At 39.2% G+C, this 23,297-nt stretch overlaps 1 protein-coding gene across 8 annotated transcripts in view; it reads left to right on the top strand.

Moving 5' to 3' along the window:
- Mpp7 (MAGUK p55 scaffold protein 7) overlaps positions 1-23,297 on the top strand; it is a 293,217-nt gene that overhangs the window by 200,031 nt on the left and 69,889 nt on the right. Inside the window, exon 12 of one of the 8 annotated variants that reach the window (XM_085833409.1) lies at positions 334-372. The exons of the other annotated variants lie outside the window; for them this stretch is intronic. Within the exon in view, the coding sequence (XP_085689535.1) occupies positions 334-372 (39 nt within the window). The remainder of the gene's footprint in view (positions 1-333; positions 373-23,297) is intronic. 8 annotated transcript variants of the gene reach the window in all.

The following is a 23,297-nucleotide window of genomic DNA, read 5'->3' as shown; positions in this document are numbered from 1 at the left end:
TATCAAAGAGCTAATTTATAAAAGTAAATTTATATTGGGAATCAACTGGTGTAAACATTTCAGATAATTAAAAAAATCATTTTCTTTGGAACTATATCAAGGAACCTCTGAAGAAGGTTTAAAAAAAAAAGCATCTCTGCATGAGGTCTTTAAAATATTCTAACTTAAATAGAAAACAAAACGTTTTCTGAGTGTCATCCATTGGCAGGGCAGCTCCATGCTGTGCATTACATGACTGCCTGCCCTAGTAATGAACTTCTGGCGTCTGTGGCTAGGCTTGTAACCATTCTGCTTTGTTTCCTGACCTGTTGGCTTTTGCCTTCTACCTAGAAGATGCTGGACATGATGATAACAACAGCGGAACCTACATAGGTGAGAAGTTGGTCCGGGAAGAGGATGTCTTTGCTGTCTTCAACATAATTATATTATTTCCCGTTAAATTAGCATATTTGTATGAGCATGCTCCAATACTCAGGCGAGCAGGCACCTTGTATGACAGGCTCAGTGGGTTAGATACAATGGTTTTTACAATGCCCTGTAGGTATTATGCAGGAGGCATTCCAGGCAGCTTTGTAAAGGGTGATATGCTTTTGATTAAGGATGAGCACACACTCTGGTGGTGTCAAAAGTTTTGTTCAATAGCAGTTTCTGAACTTTTCTAAACAATTTAGTTTGCTGGGATTGTTCAAAGCTATGAATAAATTTCTTTCTCTCAAATAACTTCTTGCTTACATTTTCTTGTGATTTATTGTTTCCACAGTTGTATAATTAATGATAAATGTAGTTAAACCTTATTATTAGTCTATGATGTATGATTTGAGAAATGCTTTCTAGTTTGGAGATGTTGGAGGACATTGTAAACAGAAGCAAAGTTGTCTAGAAACCATTAAAGGCAACAAGACTCTCTTCCTCTGTGTTTTGCTCTTAGCCTTCCACACCCTTGCTTTGTTTCCACAACAAGCTCTGTCCTCAGCAGTTAGAGGGGGACATGTGGACACACGGGGTGAGCACCAACAGTCCAACCTGCTCTTAAGATTAACTCTCATGCATGGTTTCTGAATAAGTGGGGTAGATGGTGTACTAGGTACTATGTATTTTTATCATCTCCAATGCATTGAGGTTGGGGCATCCTATCCATTCTATGACAAGTAGACTTAAGGCCCAAGGAAGCACACAGTGCTCACCTAAGAAAATGCCTCGGGTTCGTCCCATATCTGTATAAAGACAACTATGGCCTGCTTCCCAGCTGCCTTCTGGGTTATTGTTTTGTTTTGTAAAAACACACAGTATTCTCATTTTATGTCATCTGTCAAACTAAAATTTTAGTTTACTTGTCTATTGTCACCCAGATGTAGATGAGTCTAATATTTGAAGGATTAGAGAAGGGATCTATTTCCACTGTCTCTTTATTTCAGAGCTATGTGTCCAATGCTCTGTGGAGTGGGACCTCCTCTTTCGCCTCCTGAAATCCTGATGGCCTTACACAGCAAACTCTTACACCTGTAGATCTAAGATCAGGCCCATGGTTCTAACCAGACTCTGCTTAGTGGTTCTTTGCAGCCTGGTAGCTAGGGTCTGTCTGATGTGTGGAGAGTTTAGGTGGGTGAGTTCATTTGTTAATGATTTGTCAATGTGGTGTCTCTGTGTGTGTATGTGTATGTCTATGCTTGTATGTGCGTGCACATCTGGGTCTCTTCATGTGAAAGCCAGAAATCCCAGTATTAGCTTAAACATCTTCTCAGGCACTCTCCAACTTACTTTTTGAGAAAGAGTTTCACACTGAACATGGAGCTCACTGAGTTAGTTGGCCAAGTCTCAGAGATATGCCTATCTCTCTCTGCTTGCTAACCCAAGTGCTAGGATTTTAAGCACACACTGCCATGCCTGTTTTTTTATATAGGTTGAGGATCATAATTCAGGTCTTCTATCTAGTGAGCCATTTCCCTGGCCCTTTGCCCTCCAGGAAACTTCCCAAACTGGGTTCTCAGTGCCCCTGACTGCACCAAGAGGAAATACTCTGATAGTGTTCCCTACAGTTAAAGCCTTCTAGTGACCAGAATAGAGTCAGAGTCAGTGCATGAGGACCATCTAAGATCATGGGCACTGGGAATCAGGAACAGAGGCAGTCATTGTCATGTTGTTTTTACTTTCAAAGCAGAGACAAGGGGGTCCACACTCCCTGGTAGAAATGTTTGTACTCAGCTGTGTGATGAAAGCATTCCCATCTAGCAGTACCACATGAGTAGAATATACAGTGTGGCAATTCATAGATGTAGCCATCAGCCTGAGGTGATCAGAGGCTCTATCCTCAGGAGGGCAGATACTGCAGAGCACAGGACATATTTAAGTTTGGATGATCTGTAGATAAGGTATATATCAATTTGGTTACTTGATAATGTGAAATATTAAACATCAGGCCAAGTAACTCACATTTACTAGAGTTTCACCTGTTTTTAAAATTATTATTTTCTTTTTTTCTTTTCTTTTTTTGCATTCCAGATTTTATTCCCCTCCCAGTCCACTCTCTGAATGTGCTATATCCCATACCTCCTCCCCCACCCCACCCCCTTGTCTCTATGAGGATGTTCCCACCCCATCCCCACTCCACCAGACCTCTAAACTCCCTGGGGCCTCCCATCTCTTGAGGGTTAGGTGTATCTTCTCTGACTGAACCCAGACCCAGCAGTCCTCTACTGTATATGTGTTGGGGGCCTCATATCAGCTGGTGTATGCTGCCTGGTTGGTGATCCAGTGTCTGAGAGATCTTGGGAGTCCAGGTTAATTGAGACTGCTAGTCCTCCTGCAGGGTTGGCCTCCTCCTCAGCTTCCTCTTCTTTTTCCCTAATTAAACCACAGGGGTCAGCAACTTCTGTCCATTGGTTGGGTACAAATTTCTGCATCTGACTCTTTCAGCTGCTTGTTGGGTCTTCCAGAGGGCAGTCATGATAGTCCCCTTTTTGTGAGCACTCCATAGCCTCAGTAATAGTGTCAGGCCTTGGGGCTCCCCTTGAGCTGCATCCCACTTTGGGCCTGTCGCTGCACCTTCTTCTCCATTTCCATCTCTGCAGTTCTTTCAGATGGGAACAACTATGGGTCAGAGGTGTGACTGTGGGATAGAAACCCCATCCCTAACTTGATGCCCTGTCTTTCTGATGGAGGTGGGATTTACAAGTTCCCTCTCCCTACTGTAGGGCATTTCACTTAGGGTTTCTTTCTTTGAGTCCTGAAAGTCTCTCACCTCCCAGATCTCTGGTAAATTCTGGAGGGTCATTCCAACCTCCTACCTCCCAAGGTTTCCTGTTTCCATTCTTTCTGCTGGCCTTCAGGACTTCACTCCATTTCCCCCACCCAGTACCAGATCATGTTCCCCTCTCCCTCCACCCCCATCACCACACACACACCCCAGTCCCCTTTCCCTTCCAAGTCCCTCCATCCCCACCTTGTGGTTGCTTTGTTCTTCTTCCCAAGTGGGACTGAGGTGTCTTCACTTGGGTGCTTCAGAATGTTGACCTGTTTGAGTTCTGTGGACTGTATCTTGGGTATTCTGTACTTTTTTGGGGAGTGCTAATATACACTTATTAGTGAGTATATACCATGCATGTCTTTGGGTCTGAGTTACCTCACTCAGAATATTTTCTAGTTCCATCCATTTGCCTACAAAACCTAGGATGTCCTTGTTCTTGATAGCTGAGTAGTACCCCATTGTTTCAATGAACCACATTTTCTGTATCCATTCTTCTGTCGTGGGACATCTGGGTTGTTTACAGTTTCTGGCTATCATAAATAAGGCCACTATGAACATAGTGGAACATGTGCCCCTGTGGTGGGGCATCTTTTGGGTATATTTCTAAGAGTGGTATTCCTGGGTCTTCAAGTAGATCTATTTCCAGTTTTCTGAGGAACGTCCAGATTGATTTCCAGGGTGGTTGTACCAGTTTGCAATCCCACCAGCATTGGAGGAAGTGTTCCTTTTTCTCCACAACCTCTCCAACATGTGTTGTCACCTAAGGTTTTGATCTTAGCCATTCTGATTGGTGTAAGATGGAATCTCTGGGTTGTTTTGATTTCTCTGATCACTAAGGACTTTGAACATTTCTTTAGGTGTTTCTCAGCCATTCGAGAGTCCTCTGTTGTGAATTCTCAGTTTAGTTCTATACCCCATTTTTTGATTGAGTTGTTTGATTTTTTTGGTGGTTAGTTAGCTTCTTGAAGCCTTTAAATATTTTGGATATTAGTCCTCTATTGCATGTGGGGTTAGTGAAGTTTTTTTCCTAATCTGTAGGCTGCCAATTTGTCTTATTGACTATGTCCTTTGCCGTACAGAAGCTTTCCAATTTCATGAGGTCCCATTTTTTTATTAGTTCTTGATCTTATAGCGTAGGCCATTGAAGTTCTATTTAGGAAATTTTGCTCTGTGTCAATGACTTCAAGGCTCTTTCCCACTTTCTCTTCTCTTAGAGTGTATGAGGTTTTATGTTGAGGTCCTTGATTTGTGCAAGGTGACACATAGGGGTCTGTTTTCATGTTTCTACATACAGATAGCCAGCTAGGCCAACACCATTTATTGAAGATGCTTTCTTTTTTCCATTGTATATTTTTGGTATCTTTGTCAAAGATCAAGTGTGCTTAAATATGTGGTTTTATTTCTGGATCTTCAATTCTATTCCATTGATCAACCTGTCTTTGTATCAATACCTTGCAGTTTTTTTTATCACTATTGTTCTGTAGTAGAGCTTGAGGTCAGGGATGGTGATTCCCCCAGCAAATCTTTTATTGTTAAGAATTGTTTTCGCTAATCTGTGATTTTTGCCTTTGCAGATGAATTTGAGAATTGCTCTTTTCATGTCTTTGAAGAATTGTGTTGGATTTTTGATGTGGACTGTATTGAATCTGTAGATTGTCTTTGTTAGGATGGCCATTTTTACTATGTTAATTTTGCCAATCCATGAGCATGGGAGATCTTTCCATTTTCTGAGATTTTCTTCTATTTCTTTCTTGGGAGACTTGAAGTTATTGTCATACAGATCTTTCATTTGTTTGGTTAGAGTTACTCCAAGATATTTTGTATTATTTTTGGCTATCGTGAGGGGAGTGGTTTCCCTAATTTCCTTCTCAGCCTGTTTATCCTTTGTGTAAAGGAAGGCTACTGATTTATTTGAGTTAATTTTATATCTGGCTACTTTGCTGAAGTTGTTTATCAGCTGGAGAAGTTCTCTGGTAGAATTACTGGGTCACTTATGTGTGTTATCATTTCATGTGCAAATAGTGATCTTTATTTCTTCTTTGCCAGTTTGTATCCCCTTAATCTCTTTTTCTTGTTTTCTTGTTCTAGCTAGCTTTCGAGTACTATATTGAATAGATACGGGGAGAGTGAACATCCTTGTCTTGTCCGAATTTTAGTGGAATTGCTTAAAATATCTCCATTTAATTTGATATTGGCTGTTGGTTTGCAGTAAATTGCTTTTATTATGTTTAGGTATGGACCTTGAATTCCTGATATCTCCAATACTTTTAACATGAAGGGGTGTTGTATTTTGTCAATTGCTCTTTCTGAGATGATCTTTTTTTTTTCTTTGAGTTTGTTCATATAGTGGATTACATTAATGGAGTTTTGTATATTATACCAACATTGCATCCCTGAGATGAAGCCCACTTGATAGTAGTGAATGATGGTTTTGATGTGTTCTTTGATTCAGTTTGCAAGAATTTTATTGAGTATTTTTACATCAATATTCATAAGCCAGATTGGTCTGAAGTTCTCTTTTTTGGTTGGGTCCTTGTGTGGTTTAGGTATCAGAGTAATTGTGACTTCATAGAATGAGTTAGGTAGTGTTCCTTCTCTTTCTATTTAATGGAATAGTTTGTGGAATATTGGTATTAGGTCTTCTTTGACGGTCTGATAGAATTCTGCACTAGATCCATCTGGCCGTGGGCTTTTTTTGGTTTGGAAGTTTTTAATGACTTCTATTTCCTTATGGGATATGGTCCTATTTATTTAGTTTATCTGCTCTTGATTTAACTTTTGTATGTGGTATCTGTTTAGAAAATCATCCATTTCATCTAGATTTTCTAGTTTTGTTGAGTACAGGCTTTTGTAGTAGGATGATATTTATTTTTAATTTCCTCCATTTCTGTTTTTATGCCTCCCTTTTCATTTTTGATTTTGTTAATTTGGATGCTGCCTCTGGTCCCTTTAATTAGTTTGACTAAGGGTTTATCTATCATGTTGATTCTCTCAAAGAACCAGCTTTTGGTTTTGCTGATTCTTTGTGCTGAGAAGAAGGTGTACTCTGTTGTTTTAGGGTGAAACGTTCTGTAGATATCTGTTATGTCCATTTGGTTCATAACCTCTATTAGTTTCACTGTGTCTCTTATTAGTTTCTGTTTCAATGACCTGTCTGTTGGTGAGAGTGAGGTGTTGAAGTCTCCCACTATTACTTTGTGGGGTTCAATGTGTGTTTTGAGCATTAGTAAAGTTTCTTTAATGAATGTAGGAACCCTTGCATTTGGCTCATAGATGTTCAGAATTGAAACTTTGTCTTGGTAGATTTTCCCTTTGAATATGAAGTGTCCTTCCTCTTCACGCTTAATAACTTTTGGTTGAAAGTCTGTTTTATTGGATATTAGGATGGCAACTCCAGCTTGTTTCTTGGGACCGTTTTCTTGGAAGACTATTTTCTGTCCTTTTAATCTGAAATAGTTTCTGTCTTTGTGAGAGGTGTTTCTTGTATGCAGCAAAATGTTAGATCTTGCTTGCATATACAGTCTGTTAACATGTCTTTTTATGGCTGAGTTGAGTCCATTAATATTGAGAGATATTAAAGACAGATAACTGTTGGTTCCTGTTATATTTTCTTTTGTAGATGACTTTATGTACTTGTAGTTCTTTTCTTTTGGCTTTGTTGTGAGATACTTAATATCTTGTCTTTTCTTTGGTATAGGCAACTTCCTAGTGTTGGAATTTTCCTTCTAGGATCCTCTGTAGGACTAGATTGGTAGATAGATAATGTTTGAATTTGGTTTTGTCCTGGAATATTTTGGTTTCTCCATCAATGTTGATTGAGAGTTTTGCTCGGTATAGTAGCCTGGGCTATCATTTGTGTTCTCTTAGAATCTGCTTTAGGTTGGGAAAGTTTTCTTCTATGAAACATTGTTGAAAACATTTTCAGGTCTTTTGAGCTGGGAATCTTCACTCACCTCTTTTCCAGTTATTCTTAGGTTTTGTCTTTTCATTTTGCCATGAATTTCCTGGATGTTTTGAGTTAGGAGTTTTTAATATTTTGAAATTTTGTTGACAGTTGTATGAATCTCTTCTATGGTATCGTCTACACCTGGGATACTTTCTTCCTTCTCTTGTATTCTTTTGGTGATACGTTAATCTGTAATTCCTGACCTCTTTCCTAGGTTTTCCATTTCCAGGTTTGCCTCTATTAGTGTTTTCTTTATTGTTTCTATTTTCACTTTTAGATCTTGGACATCTTTATGTAATTACTTCACCTGTTTGATTGTGTTTTCCTATATTTCTTTTATGATTTAATAAGCAAAGAAATATTGAACATTTACTGAGTGAAATACTAAATTATTATTTTTTTTAAATCTTAACAAATTATTATGTAGTTGTTTTTTTAACCAATTTTTAAAATCTATTTGGAACATTAAGCATGATAGAATTAAAAAAAATATCTTATGAAGTCCTCTATGAAATGAAATTGTGACAAGTTCTTCATTAAACAGAAACTTCACTCCCCAAGGGAGAATATGCAGCGTAACTGTGGCTTCATAGAATGAATTTGGTAGTGTTTCTTCTGTTTCTATTTTGTGGAATACTTTGAAGAGTATTGGTATTAGATCTTCTTTGAAGGTCTGATAGAATTCTTCACTAAATCCATCTGGTCCTGGGCTTTTTTTGGTTGGGAGACATTTAATGACTGCTTCTTTTTCTTTATAGGTTATAGGACTGTTTAGATGGTTTGTCTGATCCTGACTTAACTTAGGTACTTGGTATCTGTCTAGAAAATTTTCCATTTCATCCAGGTTTTCCAGTTTTGTTGAGTATAGGCCTTTGTATGCGGATCTGATGATTTTCTGAATTTCCTCAGTTTCTGTTGTTAAGTATCCCTTTTCATTTCTGATTTTGTTAATTTGGATGCTGTCTCTGTGCCCTCTCATTAGTCTGGTTAGTCTTGTGTATTTTCTCAAAGATCCAGCTCCTGGTTTTGTTGATTCTTTGTATAGTTCTTTTTGTTTCTACTTGGTTGATTTCAGCCCCAAGTTTGATTATTTCCTGCTGTCTATTGTTCTTGGGTGTATTTATTTCATTTTGTTATAGAGCTTTCAGATGTGCTGTTAATCTGGTAGTGTATGCTCTTTTCAGCTTCTTTTCAGAGGCACGCAGAGCTACGCATTTTCCTCTTAGCACTACTTTCATTTTATCATAGGTTTGGATATGTTGTGCCTTCATTTTATTTAAATTCTAAAATCTTTATTTTTTATTCTTTCTTTATTTTTTCCTTGACCAACATCATTGAGTAACACATTGTTCTGTTGTTTTTGTTGTTGTTGTTACTATTGAAGACCAGACTAAGTCTGTGTTGATATGATTGGATGCATGGAATTATTTCAATCTTCTTGTATCAGTTGCCTGTTTTATGACTGTTTATATGGTCAATTTTGAAGAAGATACATGAGGTGCTGAAAAGAACATATATTCTTTTGTTTTAAGATGAAATGTTCTATAGATGTGTTCAATCCATTTGGTTAATAACTTCTGTTAATTTCACTGTGTCTGTTTAGTTTGTGTTTCCATGACCATTGATGAGAGTGGGGTGTTGAAGTCTCCCACTATTATTGTCTGAGGAACAATATGTGCTTTGAGCTTTAATAAAGTTTCTTTTATGAATATGGGTGCCCTTGCATTTGGTGCATAGATGTTCAGAATTGAGAGTTTTTGTTGGTAGATTTTCCCTTTGATAAGTACGAAGTGTGTTTCCTTATCCTTTTTTATATCTTTTGGTTGAAAATCAATTTTATTTGGTATTAGAATGGTTATTTTGTCTTGTTTCTTAGGACCATTTGCTTGGAAATTTTTTTTCCAGTCCTTTACTCTGAGGTAGTGTCTTTCTTTAACATTGATGTATGTTACCTGTATGTAGCAAAATGCTTAGTCCTGTTTACATATCCAATCTGGTTATCTATGTATTTTTATTGGGGAATTGAGTCCATTGATGTTAAGAGATATTAAGGAATAGTGATTGTTGTTTCCTGTTATTTTTTATGTTATTTTTATGTTTGTATGGCTATCGCCTTTTGGGTTTTTGAAAGAAGATTACTTTCTTGCTTTTTCTAGTATTCAGTTTCCCTTCTTCTGTTGACATTGTCCATCTATTATCCTTTGTAGGGCTGGATTTGTGGAAAGATCTTGTGTAAATTTGTTTTTGCCATGTTATATCTTGCTTTCTCCATCTATGATAATTGGAAGTTTTGCTGAGTATATAGTAGCCTGGGCTGGCATTTGTGGTCTCTTATGGGCTGTATAACATGCCCAGAATTTTCTACCTTTCATAGTTTCTGGTGGTGTAATTTTGATAGGTTTGACCTTATATGTTACTTTTCCCTTACTGCTTTTAATATTCTTTCTTTGTTTTGTGCATTTGGTATTTTGACTGTTTTGTGATGGGAGAAATTTCTTTTTTGATCCAGTCTATTTGGAGTTCTGTAGGCTTCTTGTAAGTTCATGGACATCTCTTTCTTTAGGTTAGGGAGGTTTTTTTTATTTTTTTTATTTTTCTCTACAATTTTGCTGAAGACATTTACTGGCGTTTTGAGTTGGAAATCTTCACTCTCTTCTATACCTATTATCCTTAGGCTTGCTCTTCTCATTGTATCCTGGATTTCCTGGATGTTTTGGATTAGAACGTTTTTGCATTCTGTATTTTATTTGGCTATTATGTCAATGTTTTCTATGGTATCTTCTGCGCCTGAGATTCTCTCTTCTATCTTTTGTATTCTGTTGCTGATGCTCGCATCTATGGCTCCTGACCTCTTTCTTAGGCTTTCTATCTCCAGAGTTGTCTCCCTGTGTGATTTATTTATTTATTTATTATTTATTTATTTATTTATTTATTTATTTATGTTTCTAGTTCCATTTTTATCTCCTGGATGGTTTTCTTTAATTACTTCACCTAGGGATAGGAATATTGTAGTGAAAAAAGATAATCACACAACCTCTGTAAGAATTACTTGTGAAGCCTGTAGATTGTATATCTGAGAGAAAATGGTGGCTGAACAGAACCCAGCTGAGACTAGAATAGATGGAATTAAAAGGATGGGAATACTTTAGACAAGAATTTGGAATTGATTGGTGAATTATAGTCTACATGTATCTCATGAGCAAGCATGATAGATAGCTGCTCAAGAGAAGTTAGAGAGCTTGTCTTTGCAAGTTACCATTCTGATGTAGATCAGCTCATTAGAGATGGGGGGGGGCAATATTAACAAGTTACTTAGATACTAAGGAATGGGGCCACTGGGAGTGGGAATGGATTGGTAGATGAATTATGAAATGCTTAGATTGTACACTGCATAATCCATTACTTGGAAGAAGGGGTAAATAAATTATATAATTATTGTATCCTAAGATGTACAATCCACAAATTGGCAGTGAAGAAGGGCTTCTGTAGCTGACAGCAGCCACAGAGAACTGAGTATACCTGAAAGGGAGGCTGGGAATGAAAAAGGACCTGTGGAAGAGAGAAGTATGAAGCCAAGACAAAGGTTTTCTGATCAAAGCTCAAAGCTTAATATTCAGCTCTTTGTTTATATAGGGAAAAACTACAGACCCAACCTTTGTTTCAGCTGGATTATGTTGCAAGCTTAGCAGGCATTCTGCTCCTGCAGGAAACACCCTAGGTGGGCTAAGTTGGAATAAGACTGACTGTGGAATACAATTAAGGTCTGTTTAGCCTGCTCAAGGCTGGGGGAAGGGCACAGTTCCTCCTTTTTTGTTTTTTAAAGATGAGCTGGACTGGGGACATGGGGTACAAGATTTATTTGTTTTCCATGATCCTGTCTAGGGTATAGAGTGGCTAGGTGGCCATTTATGTCTTAGGTCTTGTTCTATATTGCTCCTTCTTACCCATCTTTGACTGGACTACATACATAGCTTTTGATGTATGTGTCTGGCTTAGGTCGATAGGAGCTCAAGAGCAGTTGCCCGTCTCTGACCATTGGCCTTCAAAAGCACACACTTTCCCATTCACACCAAAGCCAGGAAGGGATAGGCACTCAATGCACTTCTTCATAACGATGAATAACTGCCATGGTGAATAGCAGAGCTTGCTGAAAACGATCCTGTGTGAATGTTTAAGATACAAAATCCAAAAGTTAAAAGCAACAAGATTAAAGTTGTCTGCTGGAATGGCCCAGCTATTCAATTCAGCTGCTAATTGGCAAAGACCAAACACAAAGTCTGGCCACCAGGTATATGGGAGGTGGCTTTGAGAATTGATAGAAAGCACCTACTCCCCAGTAAGAGTGGAAACTACACTCCAGGTTAACTCAGCTGGCTGATAGGGTTTTTGAGCCATCTTCACCATTGGTATCATAATTACTAGAAGGCTCAGGCAGCCATCGGGCTCCACTTTCTCTTTGTGAAAAAACACAAACAGAACCTCACCTCATATTAAAACAGGGTTGGGACCATGCCATATGCCAGTAAGTGGATCCTTCCAGTTCACTTAGGCACAAGTATGCCTAGTTGTAGGGTGCCATAGATATTCAGCAGAAAGTTCCTTGGCATCCAAATTTAAAAATTTTTAAATTAAAAAGCATGACTTAAATAATGTGGTATACAGGGATATAATTCCTCCTTTTTTTTTTAAAAGATAATATTGTTTTAAAGTTCCACAATAACTTGCCCTGAGAATTATAAAGAATCCCAGTAATAAGGATAATATTAAATTGTATACAAAACATCTCAAATGCTTGATTGTAATAGCCAGTTCCATTATCTGTTTTAATCTGATTTGGAACACCAAGCATAGAAAAACAATGCAGACTAATTACATTTTTAGTTGCTTCTTGCAACTAGAAATCCTGAAAAGCTGTCAAAAGTCACATGTACATATTTTACTTTTCCAAAATCAGAAATTTGAGTAACATCCATTTGCAGTAATTGATTAGTTATAAGTCCTCAAGAATTAACACCATTTATACGGTACAGGTAGAAATTGAAGACATTTAGACAAGTCTTTACAATTTGACATGCACATACTCTAAAAGTACCAAATTATTGTCTCAAGCTATTACTACTTTGATGATGTAAAGAATGAGATTGTATGGTCAGTTGTTCTATTGTAAGGCCTGTAATCTGCCTGGTATACAAATCTGCTGTGGCAATACTCTGAGGGGTCTGTCCAGACAATCCAGCATGAACTCTTAAATGCCCAAAGACCGTCCTTTAACGGAACAGCACTTTCTCTTAACTTGAGTTGTATTTGCATAAGTAATTGTAAAATTTGAGAATTAGAAGTATCTAAAAGGAACAATTTCAAGCAATTACAAACCATGAACTATATATTCACTATCAGTATACAGATTAAAACCTTGATTTTTCAACATTTCAAAAACAGTGGCTACAGCACCTAATTCAATAATCTGTGATGAAGCAGAGGGAAACTCAAGAGAATAAACATGTGATCCAATTATATATACTGCTTTTGCATTAAGTGAGCCATCTGTAAATACAGTAAGCACTTTCTCTATTGGCTATATACACAAACTTACAGGAAATACAAAAGCATTCACAGAAGCAAATTGTAACAACTTGTCTTTTGGGTAATGATCTTCAGTTTTGCCTAAAAAGTTTGCCATGCAATAGGCCAAATACCAGTATTCTGCAGTAACCAATTTAATTGCTGTTTGAAATAAGGAATAAACATTTCATCAGGTTCTTAAGACATTCTTTCCAAAATACTTTCTTGATTCTATCCTACAATTCTGTATCAACACAGCAACAGCTTCTTAATAGGGTGTTCAAACTTTACTTGGAGATAAAGAAAGATGAATCTATATCAATGGCTACCTTTGCCAAAGAATTGTGTGAGCACATTGAGTAGCAATAACTAACACAAGCAGCCAGCAATCGATTATAGCAGCTTCCTCTACTTTTTGCAAAGCTATTTGTCTCTCACCAGTTAATTTGCATCCCCCTTGAGAACATCAAACAGGCTTAAGTCCTTAAGTACTGAGAAGAAAATACAGAAACTGTCTCATTAAATAATATGGCCAAAGGGGGCCTTCCTGAAAAGGTCTTATTTAGTCAAAAAGCTAAGGGGAGTATTGTGGGAAATAATCCTCTAAGTAATGAGATGACCATGTAGCACAACTCTCAGGCTGGATGTCTGTTACACCTAAAGGAGCCTGTGCAAGAGGGCCCATGTGACTCCAGCAGAATGAAAAGGGAAGGGGACAGAAACTGAAGTCTGAGAGGGGCAAATACTTAGCTGTGTCCTGATAGAAGATGAGAAATATTTGGCAGGCTCTGAGCATGGCAGAAACATGACCTGACTTGGATGCTTAACGGTCACACTGGCTGATGGGTTGAGAATCTCAAAGGGACAGAGCAAAAGCAGAAAGACACTGAAGTAGTTCAGGTAGGGAATGACTTGTTTTGAACAAAGACATTTCCAGTGCAGGTAGAGAGAAGGCCAGATAATGGACATGTTGGAGAGTTGGGCATGAGTACATGGTTTGGGTCACTGTAACTCTAAGAATGGAGTTAAATGTTTACTGAAATAGCAAAGATAGCAGGAGAGGGCTGCCTGAGTGTCCTGTCCACAGTGAATTGATGATGTCCATATGGAATTGGCAGTGGGAGAGATGTGTGAGAAGCAAGAGTCCAGGCCACTGTGATTGAAGTTTTGGACATCAGAATCTATTAAAACTGTAAATGAGACAACCAGAGGAGAAAGTGTTGGTCCAGGTGCCAGAATTGTCCAAGGCAAGCAGGGTAGAAACCAGGAAAGACCGGCGGAAGCAAAGAAGATTCAAGGAGGAGGATGGTGCTACCCAGAAATAGGCAAGAGGAGTGAGAATGGACAGGGAATAGTTAGCTGTGATGGAATATGTGTGCCCTATCACAATAAACACTTACCAAGACTGGAATACAGGGAATCTCAGACATCCACTGGAAGTGCTCCTTGGTCTTCATTCAGTTAAGCAGAGACCGCTCACCCACACAGTCTTATTTTACTACTTCCAAGACAGCTATTTTGAATATCATTAGTTTGTACCAAGAGGAATTTTGGCAATAATCTTAGCCAAATATCTGAGCAATGTAGGGAGGAAAAGCAGTTATCTTCTGTGATATATGATATATATTTTTTATTCAATTTTGGCATAAAAAATGTTTTTAGCCTTTATTTTATGTGTATGCAGTGCCCTCAGGGACCAGAAGAGGGAAGCAGATCCTTTTGAACTAGAGTTACAGAAGCTTGTGATCTGCCATGTGGATGCTGGGAACAGAACAAGGATCCTCCAGGAGAGCATCCAAAGTTCGTAATTGCTGTGCCATTTCTCCAGCTGTCTTCCCACCCCCTTTTGGCTTTTTGAGATGGGGTCATGCTCTTTGGAAAGGCTATTTCAGATCACCATTCTCCTGCCTCAGTTTCCAGAGTAATGGATTGTAATTGTGAGTTGTATCACCTGGCTTTTCGAATACTTTAGGTCTGTCTGTGCTAACTGATGTTTTGAAGAGAAAAATCCTCTTTGCAGAGTTGATCTATTTTTTCCTGTCCACTGTTTCTCTAATCCAGATGGTCTAGTGACCCAGCCGGAACTGTTGGAGCTCAGCATTTCAATCATTTGTGTGTCACAGCCCTAAGGGATCACAGAATTCTGTGATAAGCTGTCCCAGCACATAACACTACTTCCCCAGATGCACTGCACTGTAGTTCATTTGTCTGAAAGAGCATTGGCTTGTACAGTATGGGTTTGTGTCTATCCTTTCCACATTAAACATTTATCTGGCCCTGAGACATCTCTGGAAAAGCACCTAAGAATTTGGTCTTTGTGGCAGACCTTTTCCAAAGATTCATTAGTAGAGGCCCCAAGGCTGTAGCTTGTTTTAGGACCTTATCTTGCTTTGTCTCCCACTTCTATATCCAAAGGAGGAGAAAAAGCAGTTCTCTGCCTTGCAGAAAGGAGTCCTGGATGTCTTTGATACCTACACAGGATCATAGCCTTGTGCATTGTCACAACCCTGGGAAGACATTTGGTTATTTTCATCTTCTTTGAAGTACAGGAAGATCAAGCATGAAACAGTGTATGAGTATGTCCCCTAATCCTGCAGCAGGATTCACTTTCTGAAAACAGGTTGGAGAGAGGGCTTAGCAGTTGAGAGCATGCTGCTCTTAGAGAAGACACAGCTTCTGTTCCTAGCACCCACAGTGGGTGGCTCACAAGCAGCTGTAAGCAAGCTCCACGGGAACAGTCACTCTCTTCTGGCCTCTGTCTTCAGTCTCAGTGCTGGGATCACAGGTGTAATCCACCCACACACCTGAGTTTTCCTGCATTACCTGAGGCTTTGCTGAGAGTGTTTACTGTGTGGATTGATTCTGACTGGCATGGAACCAATTTCCTGAAGGCCAGCATAGTCATCAGTGAAAAAGATTTGGCCATTTTATTGGAAAGCAAGGGGGAAGCCAGATGGCTGGACAATCAATGTAAACTGTAGTCTGTATAGTTTTATAATTACATGAAGAGAAATAAATAGGGTACTGTAAAGAGAAAAGGTGGGGTAACACATTTTAAATGTTACCTTTAAGCCAGGAGCTTCCCACATTAAAGGTTACCATTGTTAGAGACCTGGTTTATATCCCCTATAGCAATTGACATCCGTTGGTCCATAGCATCCATGCGTGTCTGCTGCATATTCACATGGGTGACTGGGATGAGAGGTCTGGAAAGTCCTTTTTCTTTGGTGAGTGATGTGGAAGCTGGTGTGTTTGGGCTTTTGTACTCATTCCCTAGCAGAAGAGCTTTAAAAACCTCTCTTTCCTTGCCTTAGCCCAAAATTATCAGTATGCAGCAATTTTCTAACCCTGATGTGAGTCTTTTAATACTTTCCTCTAGATAATTCATCACAGGAACCTTGTTATAACCAATCAGGAGGTGCTGTGTATCAAGCATGTGCTTTCTAATGCTTTGCTGCACATGATTTCCTGAAGAATTGAATTGTTGGTCCTTGCTGGGGCAAATGCTACATTCCTTTAAAACAAGATCAGTTTGGGGACCTACTCTGTCCTTTCTGTTTAATCAAATTATTTAGCCTAAAGTTAAATAATGAAACCAGAACTTCATATGTGATTGTTTATCTCTCTCTCTCTCTACTTCTGTGTGCTTTTCTTTGGGCTGGTTCTTATTTCTGTCCCATGGTTCTCCTGTGTCTAAGAGCACAGCTGATTTTATAAATCAAGTTGAAATTCTCATTTATTCAAGTAGTCTGCTCACTTACTAAAGAGCTAGGAGGGAAGTCAGCTGTGTTTAAACACACCACGTCGATACTTTCCACAAGATAGAATTTATGCAAAGAGAATATTTAGAAGCATTTTCTCAAAAGTAATACAGGTCCTTTTTTGAGCAACAAATACCTCTGCAAAATCTCAACACGTCTGGACTCCTGCTTGGAAATACTTGTTTCCTGACAGAAACAATTTCTGTTCAGAGCAGTGTAGGCTGTAAGGATAGTCTCAAGCTAAGGAAAAAAAAATTGCTAAAGTTTCAAATCCAATTTTTCCCTCTGCCCAGAGCTGCAGTTTTATATGTGTATACTGCATTTTGACATAAATTTGAAAGTATAAGTAAGAACTCATTTCTTCATTAGCTGCTTAGAGGAAAGTTAAATTCTCATATATTTTCCCTCTCCCCCTCCCCCTCCCTCCCCACCTCCTTCTCCTCCTCCTCCTCCTCCTCTTCCTCCTTCTTCCTCCTCCTCCTTCCTCTTCCTCCTTCTTCCTCCTCCTCCTTCCTCTTCCTCCTCCTCCTCTTCCTCCTCCTCCTTCCTCCTCTTCCTCCTCCTCCTCTTCCTCCTCCTCCTTCCTCCTCCTCTTCCTCCTCCTCCTTCCTCTTCCTCCTCCTCCTCTTCTTCCTCCTCCTTCCTCCTCCTCCTCTTCCTCCTCCTCCTCCTTCCTCCTCCTCTTCCTCCTCCTCCTTTCTCCTCTTCCCTCCTCCTCCCTCCTCTTTCTCCTCCTCCTCCTCTCCCTCCTCCTGCTTCTTCCTTCCTCCTCCTCCTCCTCCTCCTCTTCCTCCTCCTCCTCCTCCTCCTCCTCCTCCTCCTCCTCCTCCTCCTCCTCCTCCTTCTTCTTCTTCTTCTTCTTCTTCTTCTTCTTCTTCTTCTTCTTCTTCTTCTTCTCTCTCTCTCCCTCTCTCTCTCTCTCTCTCTCTCTCTCTCTGTTGTTGATGTTTGGTACTTCCAATTGTTTTTTTGATTAATAACTTTGTGGTGTTAGTATGATTGGGAAATCTTAAAGTAGAAGTTATTTTTCCCTTGGAAATTGCACTTCATATCTTTGTTTAGCTTCCAGGGCTATGCTGGGGAATGTGAGGTTTTATTTTTAGCTTGAAACAAACTATGATGTTCAAGGCTCTTTGTAGATTTAAATGTAGCTCACATCACAACAAAGGAAACTGTGAACTTGTAACATGTTAGAGTTGGGTTTTCTGGTAATTTGTTCAAAACCTTCCCCTCCCAACCCTCTGTGCAATATGTATATATTAGCTGCTTAGAGGAAAGTTAAATTCTCATACATTTTCCCTCTCCCCCTCTCCCTCCCCCTCCCTCCCCTCCTCCTTCTCCTCCTCCTCTTCCTCCTCCTCCTTCCTCCTCCTCTTCCTCCTTCCCCTTCCTCCTCCTCCTCCTTCCTCTTCCTCTTCCTCCTCCTCCTTCCTCCTCCTCTTCCTCTTAGCATCATTGTGACACTGTTCTGTTTTGGTGAGTTTTTCCTGCAGCATGAGATGGCTGCAGGACTTATGAATCCCAGCTCTTTAGATCTTATGTCCATAGTTCTGTTCATCTCTTACACCCGCCAACCCCTACTGCAGTTCAGACTTCCACCCACCAATATGTGCTTAGTTGTCATTCATTGTCTCTGGAATTATGTTTAATTGGCCCACTACCCAGTACCAACTCAACAGTGAAAAGCTAAAGTCATGTTAACCACATGGACCTATTTTTATCAGTGATATGAATGAAACCGCCCGTCTGATGTGTGCCTGTGTCAGTTTGCTGTGGGCACCAACCAGCCTTATGATCTGAGTGTTTTTGAGGAAGCACTCTGTTCTCTTGTCAAGAACCTAACATTGTAGAATAATTTCCAGCTGCTTAGTTTTTATTAGTGGCTCCACAGAGTTTTAAAATCTTCTTTAAGGACCCCTTTATAGTAAAATTTACTCTTTTTATAATTTAGATATTAGGTAAATATTTGCATGGTTAAATTGTTCTGATTTTTAAGATACAAAAAAAATTTTTTTTTCATAGGATGTTTTTGGCAGTACTCCCAGTTTATAAAAATGGGACCTGTATTTCGGTATATTTAAAATGGAGATAAAAGCTGTAAAGTGCTTAATTTTAGGCTTCTTTTAGGAAAACCTGAACATTTTGTTTTGACTGTGTCTGCCTCACGATACATTTTTATACATTAGGAGGTTGAAAGTGATCCTTCTATAAGTCTCTGAGTTTAGAAGCGCCTGTGATATAGTTGTCCTGCTGGGATTCATGGAGATTTTTCTAAGACTTCGTTTTTCATACACTGAACATCTGTGAAATGTAAACCTTGGAAAAGCTTGTTTAAATGTTAGCACTGCAGAGCGTCTGATGTTATTGACTGGTGATTGGTTTTGTAAAATAATTGAAATGAGTTATGAAACTGTCCTGCCTGGCACACGAAGGCTGGAAATGTATTTTCTCTGAGTAAGTGGAAAGCCGGCGCACACATCCACAGTGTCCATGCAGGACCAGCTTCTGGGTATAGTATGTAATTACCATTTTAATGACCCTGCATGCTAAAGGGCACAAGTCTAGGAAAAGTTAGAACATTTACTTTTCATTGAAGTCACTTATTTGTGTGTGCGGAAGTCTGTGGTGATTTTTGTATAAATTCCTGAGCTGTTTCTTCCATTTTAGCTTTGGAAATAATGTATTTCTTTTTCTCTTGGCTGTTTTTCTGTTTCTTTTTTCTTTTTTGTTTTGCTGGTTCCCTGTCTATGTCTTACACTCCATTATGCTTTTTGTAGTTTCCCATTGGTTTCTGCTTTTGTTGCTTTCTTTGTATTTGAATTTCTTGGCTATTTCCAACTATCATTTACATAGAAACTTGGTGTTTTATGTAATCACTTCAAAATATAGCTTCCTGGAATCTGCCTTCTGAAGTAGAGAATGTACGTTGTGTCTTGTGTTGAGAGAGCCTCACAACTATTTCTGTCTAGATCTGATTTCATATGGGGGGGTTGTCTATTATAAATAATTTTTGTTTTCCTGTCACATTGTAAAGTCACAGAGTATAGTAACTTTGAATAATAAGGTAGTTGCCATAGCCCTCTCTGCCTAGAACAGCATTTTTTTTCCTCTAATGTGTTTTCTTTTGTATTTCTGGATTCATAACACTTTTTATAGCGACAAAAACAAGCCTCATTGTGTTAAGTGCAATTATAGTATCCTCTCTGGTTGTTCTGAGAAGTATTATGTTGTATTTTTTACAGTTTTAATGTTTTCAATCCTATTTCTCCGGGATACTATTTTATCACTTAACTATTTCCATATTTCTGTATATTTGGGTTTCTTTGTAAATTATTTTTACTGTTAATATTGATGTATGCAATTGTGGACTAGAGATATGTGCTGTCTCCTACAGTGCTAAAGCTTATATTAACACAAATGCTTCTCCATTCCATACACAAGCATTAAATTTGATACTCTTGACTACTATGTTATACAGATGCAGTAGGATTCAAGTTTTGAGAATGACCAAATTACAACTGCGATATATGCTAAAAGTCAAATCAGACATTCTAAATCTTTCAAAGAGTCCCAAGATATTAGTCAGGATCCCATGTTGTAAAACCACTAAACTAAACGATAAGTGTGTGAGAATAGCCTGGAGTATCACAGAGGATGAGGGGCTTCTTGAGGCCAGTGGTTTTGTGTTTTACAACTCACCTTAAATACAGAGGGACATAAATGTTTACTTGATTTTATAAACAAGAAAGATGAAGAAAAAAACAGAACCTTTCTATTAGGAAAAACCTTTTAATCTGTGAAGGAAGCTGCTGCATTTCATTGATAGTTTCTTTGTGTTAAATTGTAGCAGGGGCTCATCCTTGTCCCTGTCACTCCTTTGTGACACAGAGAGTGTGGCATTGTGACCTCATTTCATTGTGGAGCATGGAAGTCATGCTCCAGTAATCCCTTTTTCTTACAGCCATCTACACTCAACTCCCCTCCCAGAGTTGCTGGGGAAACTGAAACAGTTAACCCAGGCCAGGTGCTTTGGGTAGGGCCTGTCACCTGGTGAGCTCTCAGCAAACCCATCTACTGCCACTGATGCAAGTGTGTTTTGGTACTGATATAATCCAGAGAATGAGTCCAGCTTGGATGGAGAATCCACCCTTTTTTTCTGTATGACATAAACATTTCAGAGCTTCTGCACATGTGTCTGAACGTGGGCTCCTTCTACTTCAGGGTTTTTCAGAACCATTGGTTAATTATTTAGAAAAATAGAAAGTTACAGCCACATTTCTCAGACTTGATGTCATGATTACACCTGAGTGATTCCAGATGGGATTTTTAAAAATTAAGTATAAAGCCATGCATCCCACTTCTTAAAATTTAAAAGAATGTAAGAGAATATTTATCAGACCTAAGAAGAGCAGTTCTTAAAGAAAAGGGAGAAATCAAAAACAAAGTTACAGATTCCAACACTCAGTTTAGGATCACTTTAAAATTGGTTCATTGTTGAGAGAATGGTGATTGGGAGAATGGTGAACACGTTTGGGAAGTGGGCTCACCTGCTTGCTGACCTGTATGTAGGATGATGGACTGACTCAAAGCTTGATTGTGGTCAGTCAATGGCAGTGACAGAGAAAATACAAAGGCAAAGACCCATAATGAAAATACCATTCGATCTCACAGTGATCCAACAGTGTAACAGAGATGAACAGCTTTACACCAGCCACATTACCAAGGGTTTTAAAGAAGGGATGAGAAGCTGCTGCAGGAGAAGTTTGCCCACAGGCCTCATTGTTAGAAGAACCCACTTGCAACAGTGTATCCTCATGAAACCATAGGTTACACATACAGCCAACCGGGAGATATTAAGTAGCCATTTCACATTACAAGCAGTTCTCTTTATAGTCACCCCTTCATGGTTAATGTCTTTAAGCAGAGCTTGTGGAGTTAGATGATAGATAGGCTTGTCACTGTGAATTGTCACTTCTGGAAAGTATTAGATAAGCATTGTCCTGCAGCTGCATCCTACTCTGATGTCACCTTCCTACTGTAATAAAACCCGCTGTTCCTTTCAAAGACACAGACTTCTAGCATCTGTGGATAGGCTTCCCTGGAAACAAACCTGTTTATAAAAATGTTGAGCCCATTACAAAACTATGAACTTAAGGAAAATACGTTTTGTGTAAAACTGTTCCTTTACCCTGAATTCCTTGAGAGAGTTCTTCTCTCTCTACTTCCAAAGCCGCCCTGCCGAGCAAGGGGACTGGCCCCGACTAGATGCTGTGTTCCCAATATTTATCTGAGTAGAAGCTCTGCTTCCTTTCAGTTTAGCCGCATGGTATTTAGGCTCCTTTTAATAAGAGAACTGAGAAAAATCCAAAGTCAAGAAGTTCCTAACTACCAGCCCCCCTTTTAAAGATAGGATGTAGTCTCCTAGAGACTCAGCCATGGGGTGCTGACAGGCATTTCCAACTAGGGGTTGGAAATCACAAGCCATGGATGAATAGATTCTAGAAAAATCTGGGTTTGGATGTTTGGGAGTGTGTGTGTGTGTGTGTGTGTTTGCCTGAACAAAGATCATAATAAGAAAGATTCTTATGATTAGATTTCATGCTTTGTTAACTGTTGATTCTGAGCTGAGAATTTTTCTTCCTGTTGTCTTTACATGTATATATGTATAAATATGCATAGGTATGTATATGCATACATGTATGTATACATAAAAGTGTCTGTGTAAATAATACATACACATTTATGATGGAGAGGTAACGTAAGTAAGTTAAAAAAAAATCATCAGACTGGAGGGACAGATGCTCTTGAAAATTAAGTTTGGCAACAAAAACTCCATGCACTCCTAGAAGAGACTGTAAACAGAAACTCCATGCACTCCTAGAAGAAACTGTAAACAGAAACTCCATGCACTCCTAGAAGAGACTGCAAAAGGAAGAATGACTTTGCCTTTCTAGTGTGTTTCCTTAAAATGACTTGTCAATAGGCATTTAAAATAATTGTTGGTTTATGAATTATAGCACAGGAGATAGGGAACGTAAGGCCTCATGGAAGTCACACGCTGTACTACACAGTGACACCTCCCACACACCCCCCGCCCTGTCTATATATTTAAATCTGGCTCTCATTTACTGGTTCCTCCTCTTACAAGAGCCCATTTAAAATTGATTAATGAGCCTCCAGATGTGCTCTTCTCCTTTCTGAGAGTCTGTACATGGGAATCCACATGCCTTCCCTAAAGACCCACTCAGATAGTGGGGGCCACACAGTACAGTGTGGATGTGTAAGAGACATGCAGGAGTCTGCCATGGGCCACGGCCATGAGTAGCCTATCTTCAGCTGCTGGTGTTTATCAGTATTTTAAGGTACACAAAATGAGCTCCCCCGACCCCTGCCCCACAGAAGACTTTTGAAACTTCAGAGATACATGGCTGGCATGGCAGGGCAGTACTTCTAGTCTCTGTTCTTCACTTCCCATCTCCAGTCTTTGTGGATCTCCTACTCTTCAGGACATGGCAGCCATCTGCCCCCTTCTCTTCCTGTTTTTTGTAAAAGGAGTTTTGGGGCAAGGTAGTTCCAGAACAAGGTAGTGCTGAAAAGCTGAGGGTGGGACTGAATTCTAAGGTAACAGTCACTGGCCCGTGTCCTCTGTTGTTCCCCTTAGTTCTAAGAGCTTTTCTGTACAGAGATCTGTCTAACTTCAGGTCTGTGGTAAAGTCCCCACCTGTTCGCTTTCGTCTTTGACGTTTTCAAAGGTGACACAGAGTGGAAGTGGGTTTGCAGTTGC

Source organism: Mus caroli, unplaced genomic scaffold (genome assembly GCF_978045245.1).
Source record: "Mus caroli unplaced genomic scaffold, Mus_caroli_1 scaffold_19, whole genome shotgun sequence".
Taxonomy (NCBI): domain Eukaryota; kingdom Metazoa; phylum Chordata; class Mammalia; order Rodentia; family Muridae; genus Mus; species Mus caroli.
This window is presented reverse-complemented; position numbering and strand designations above follow the sequence as displayed.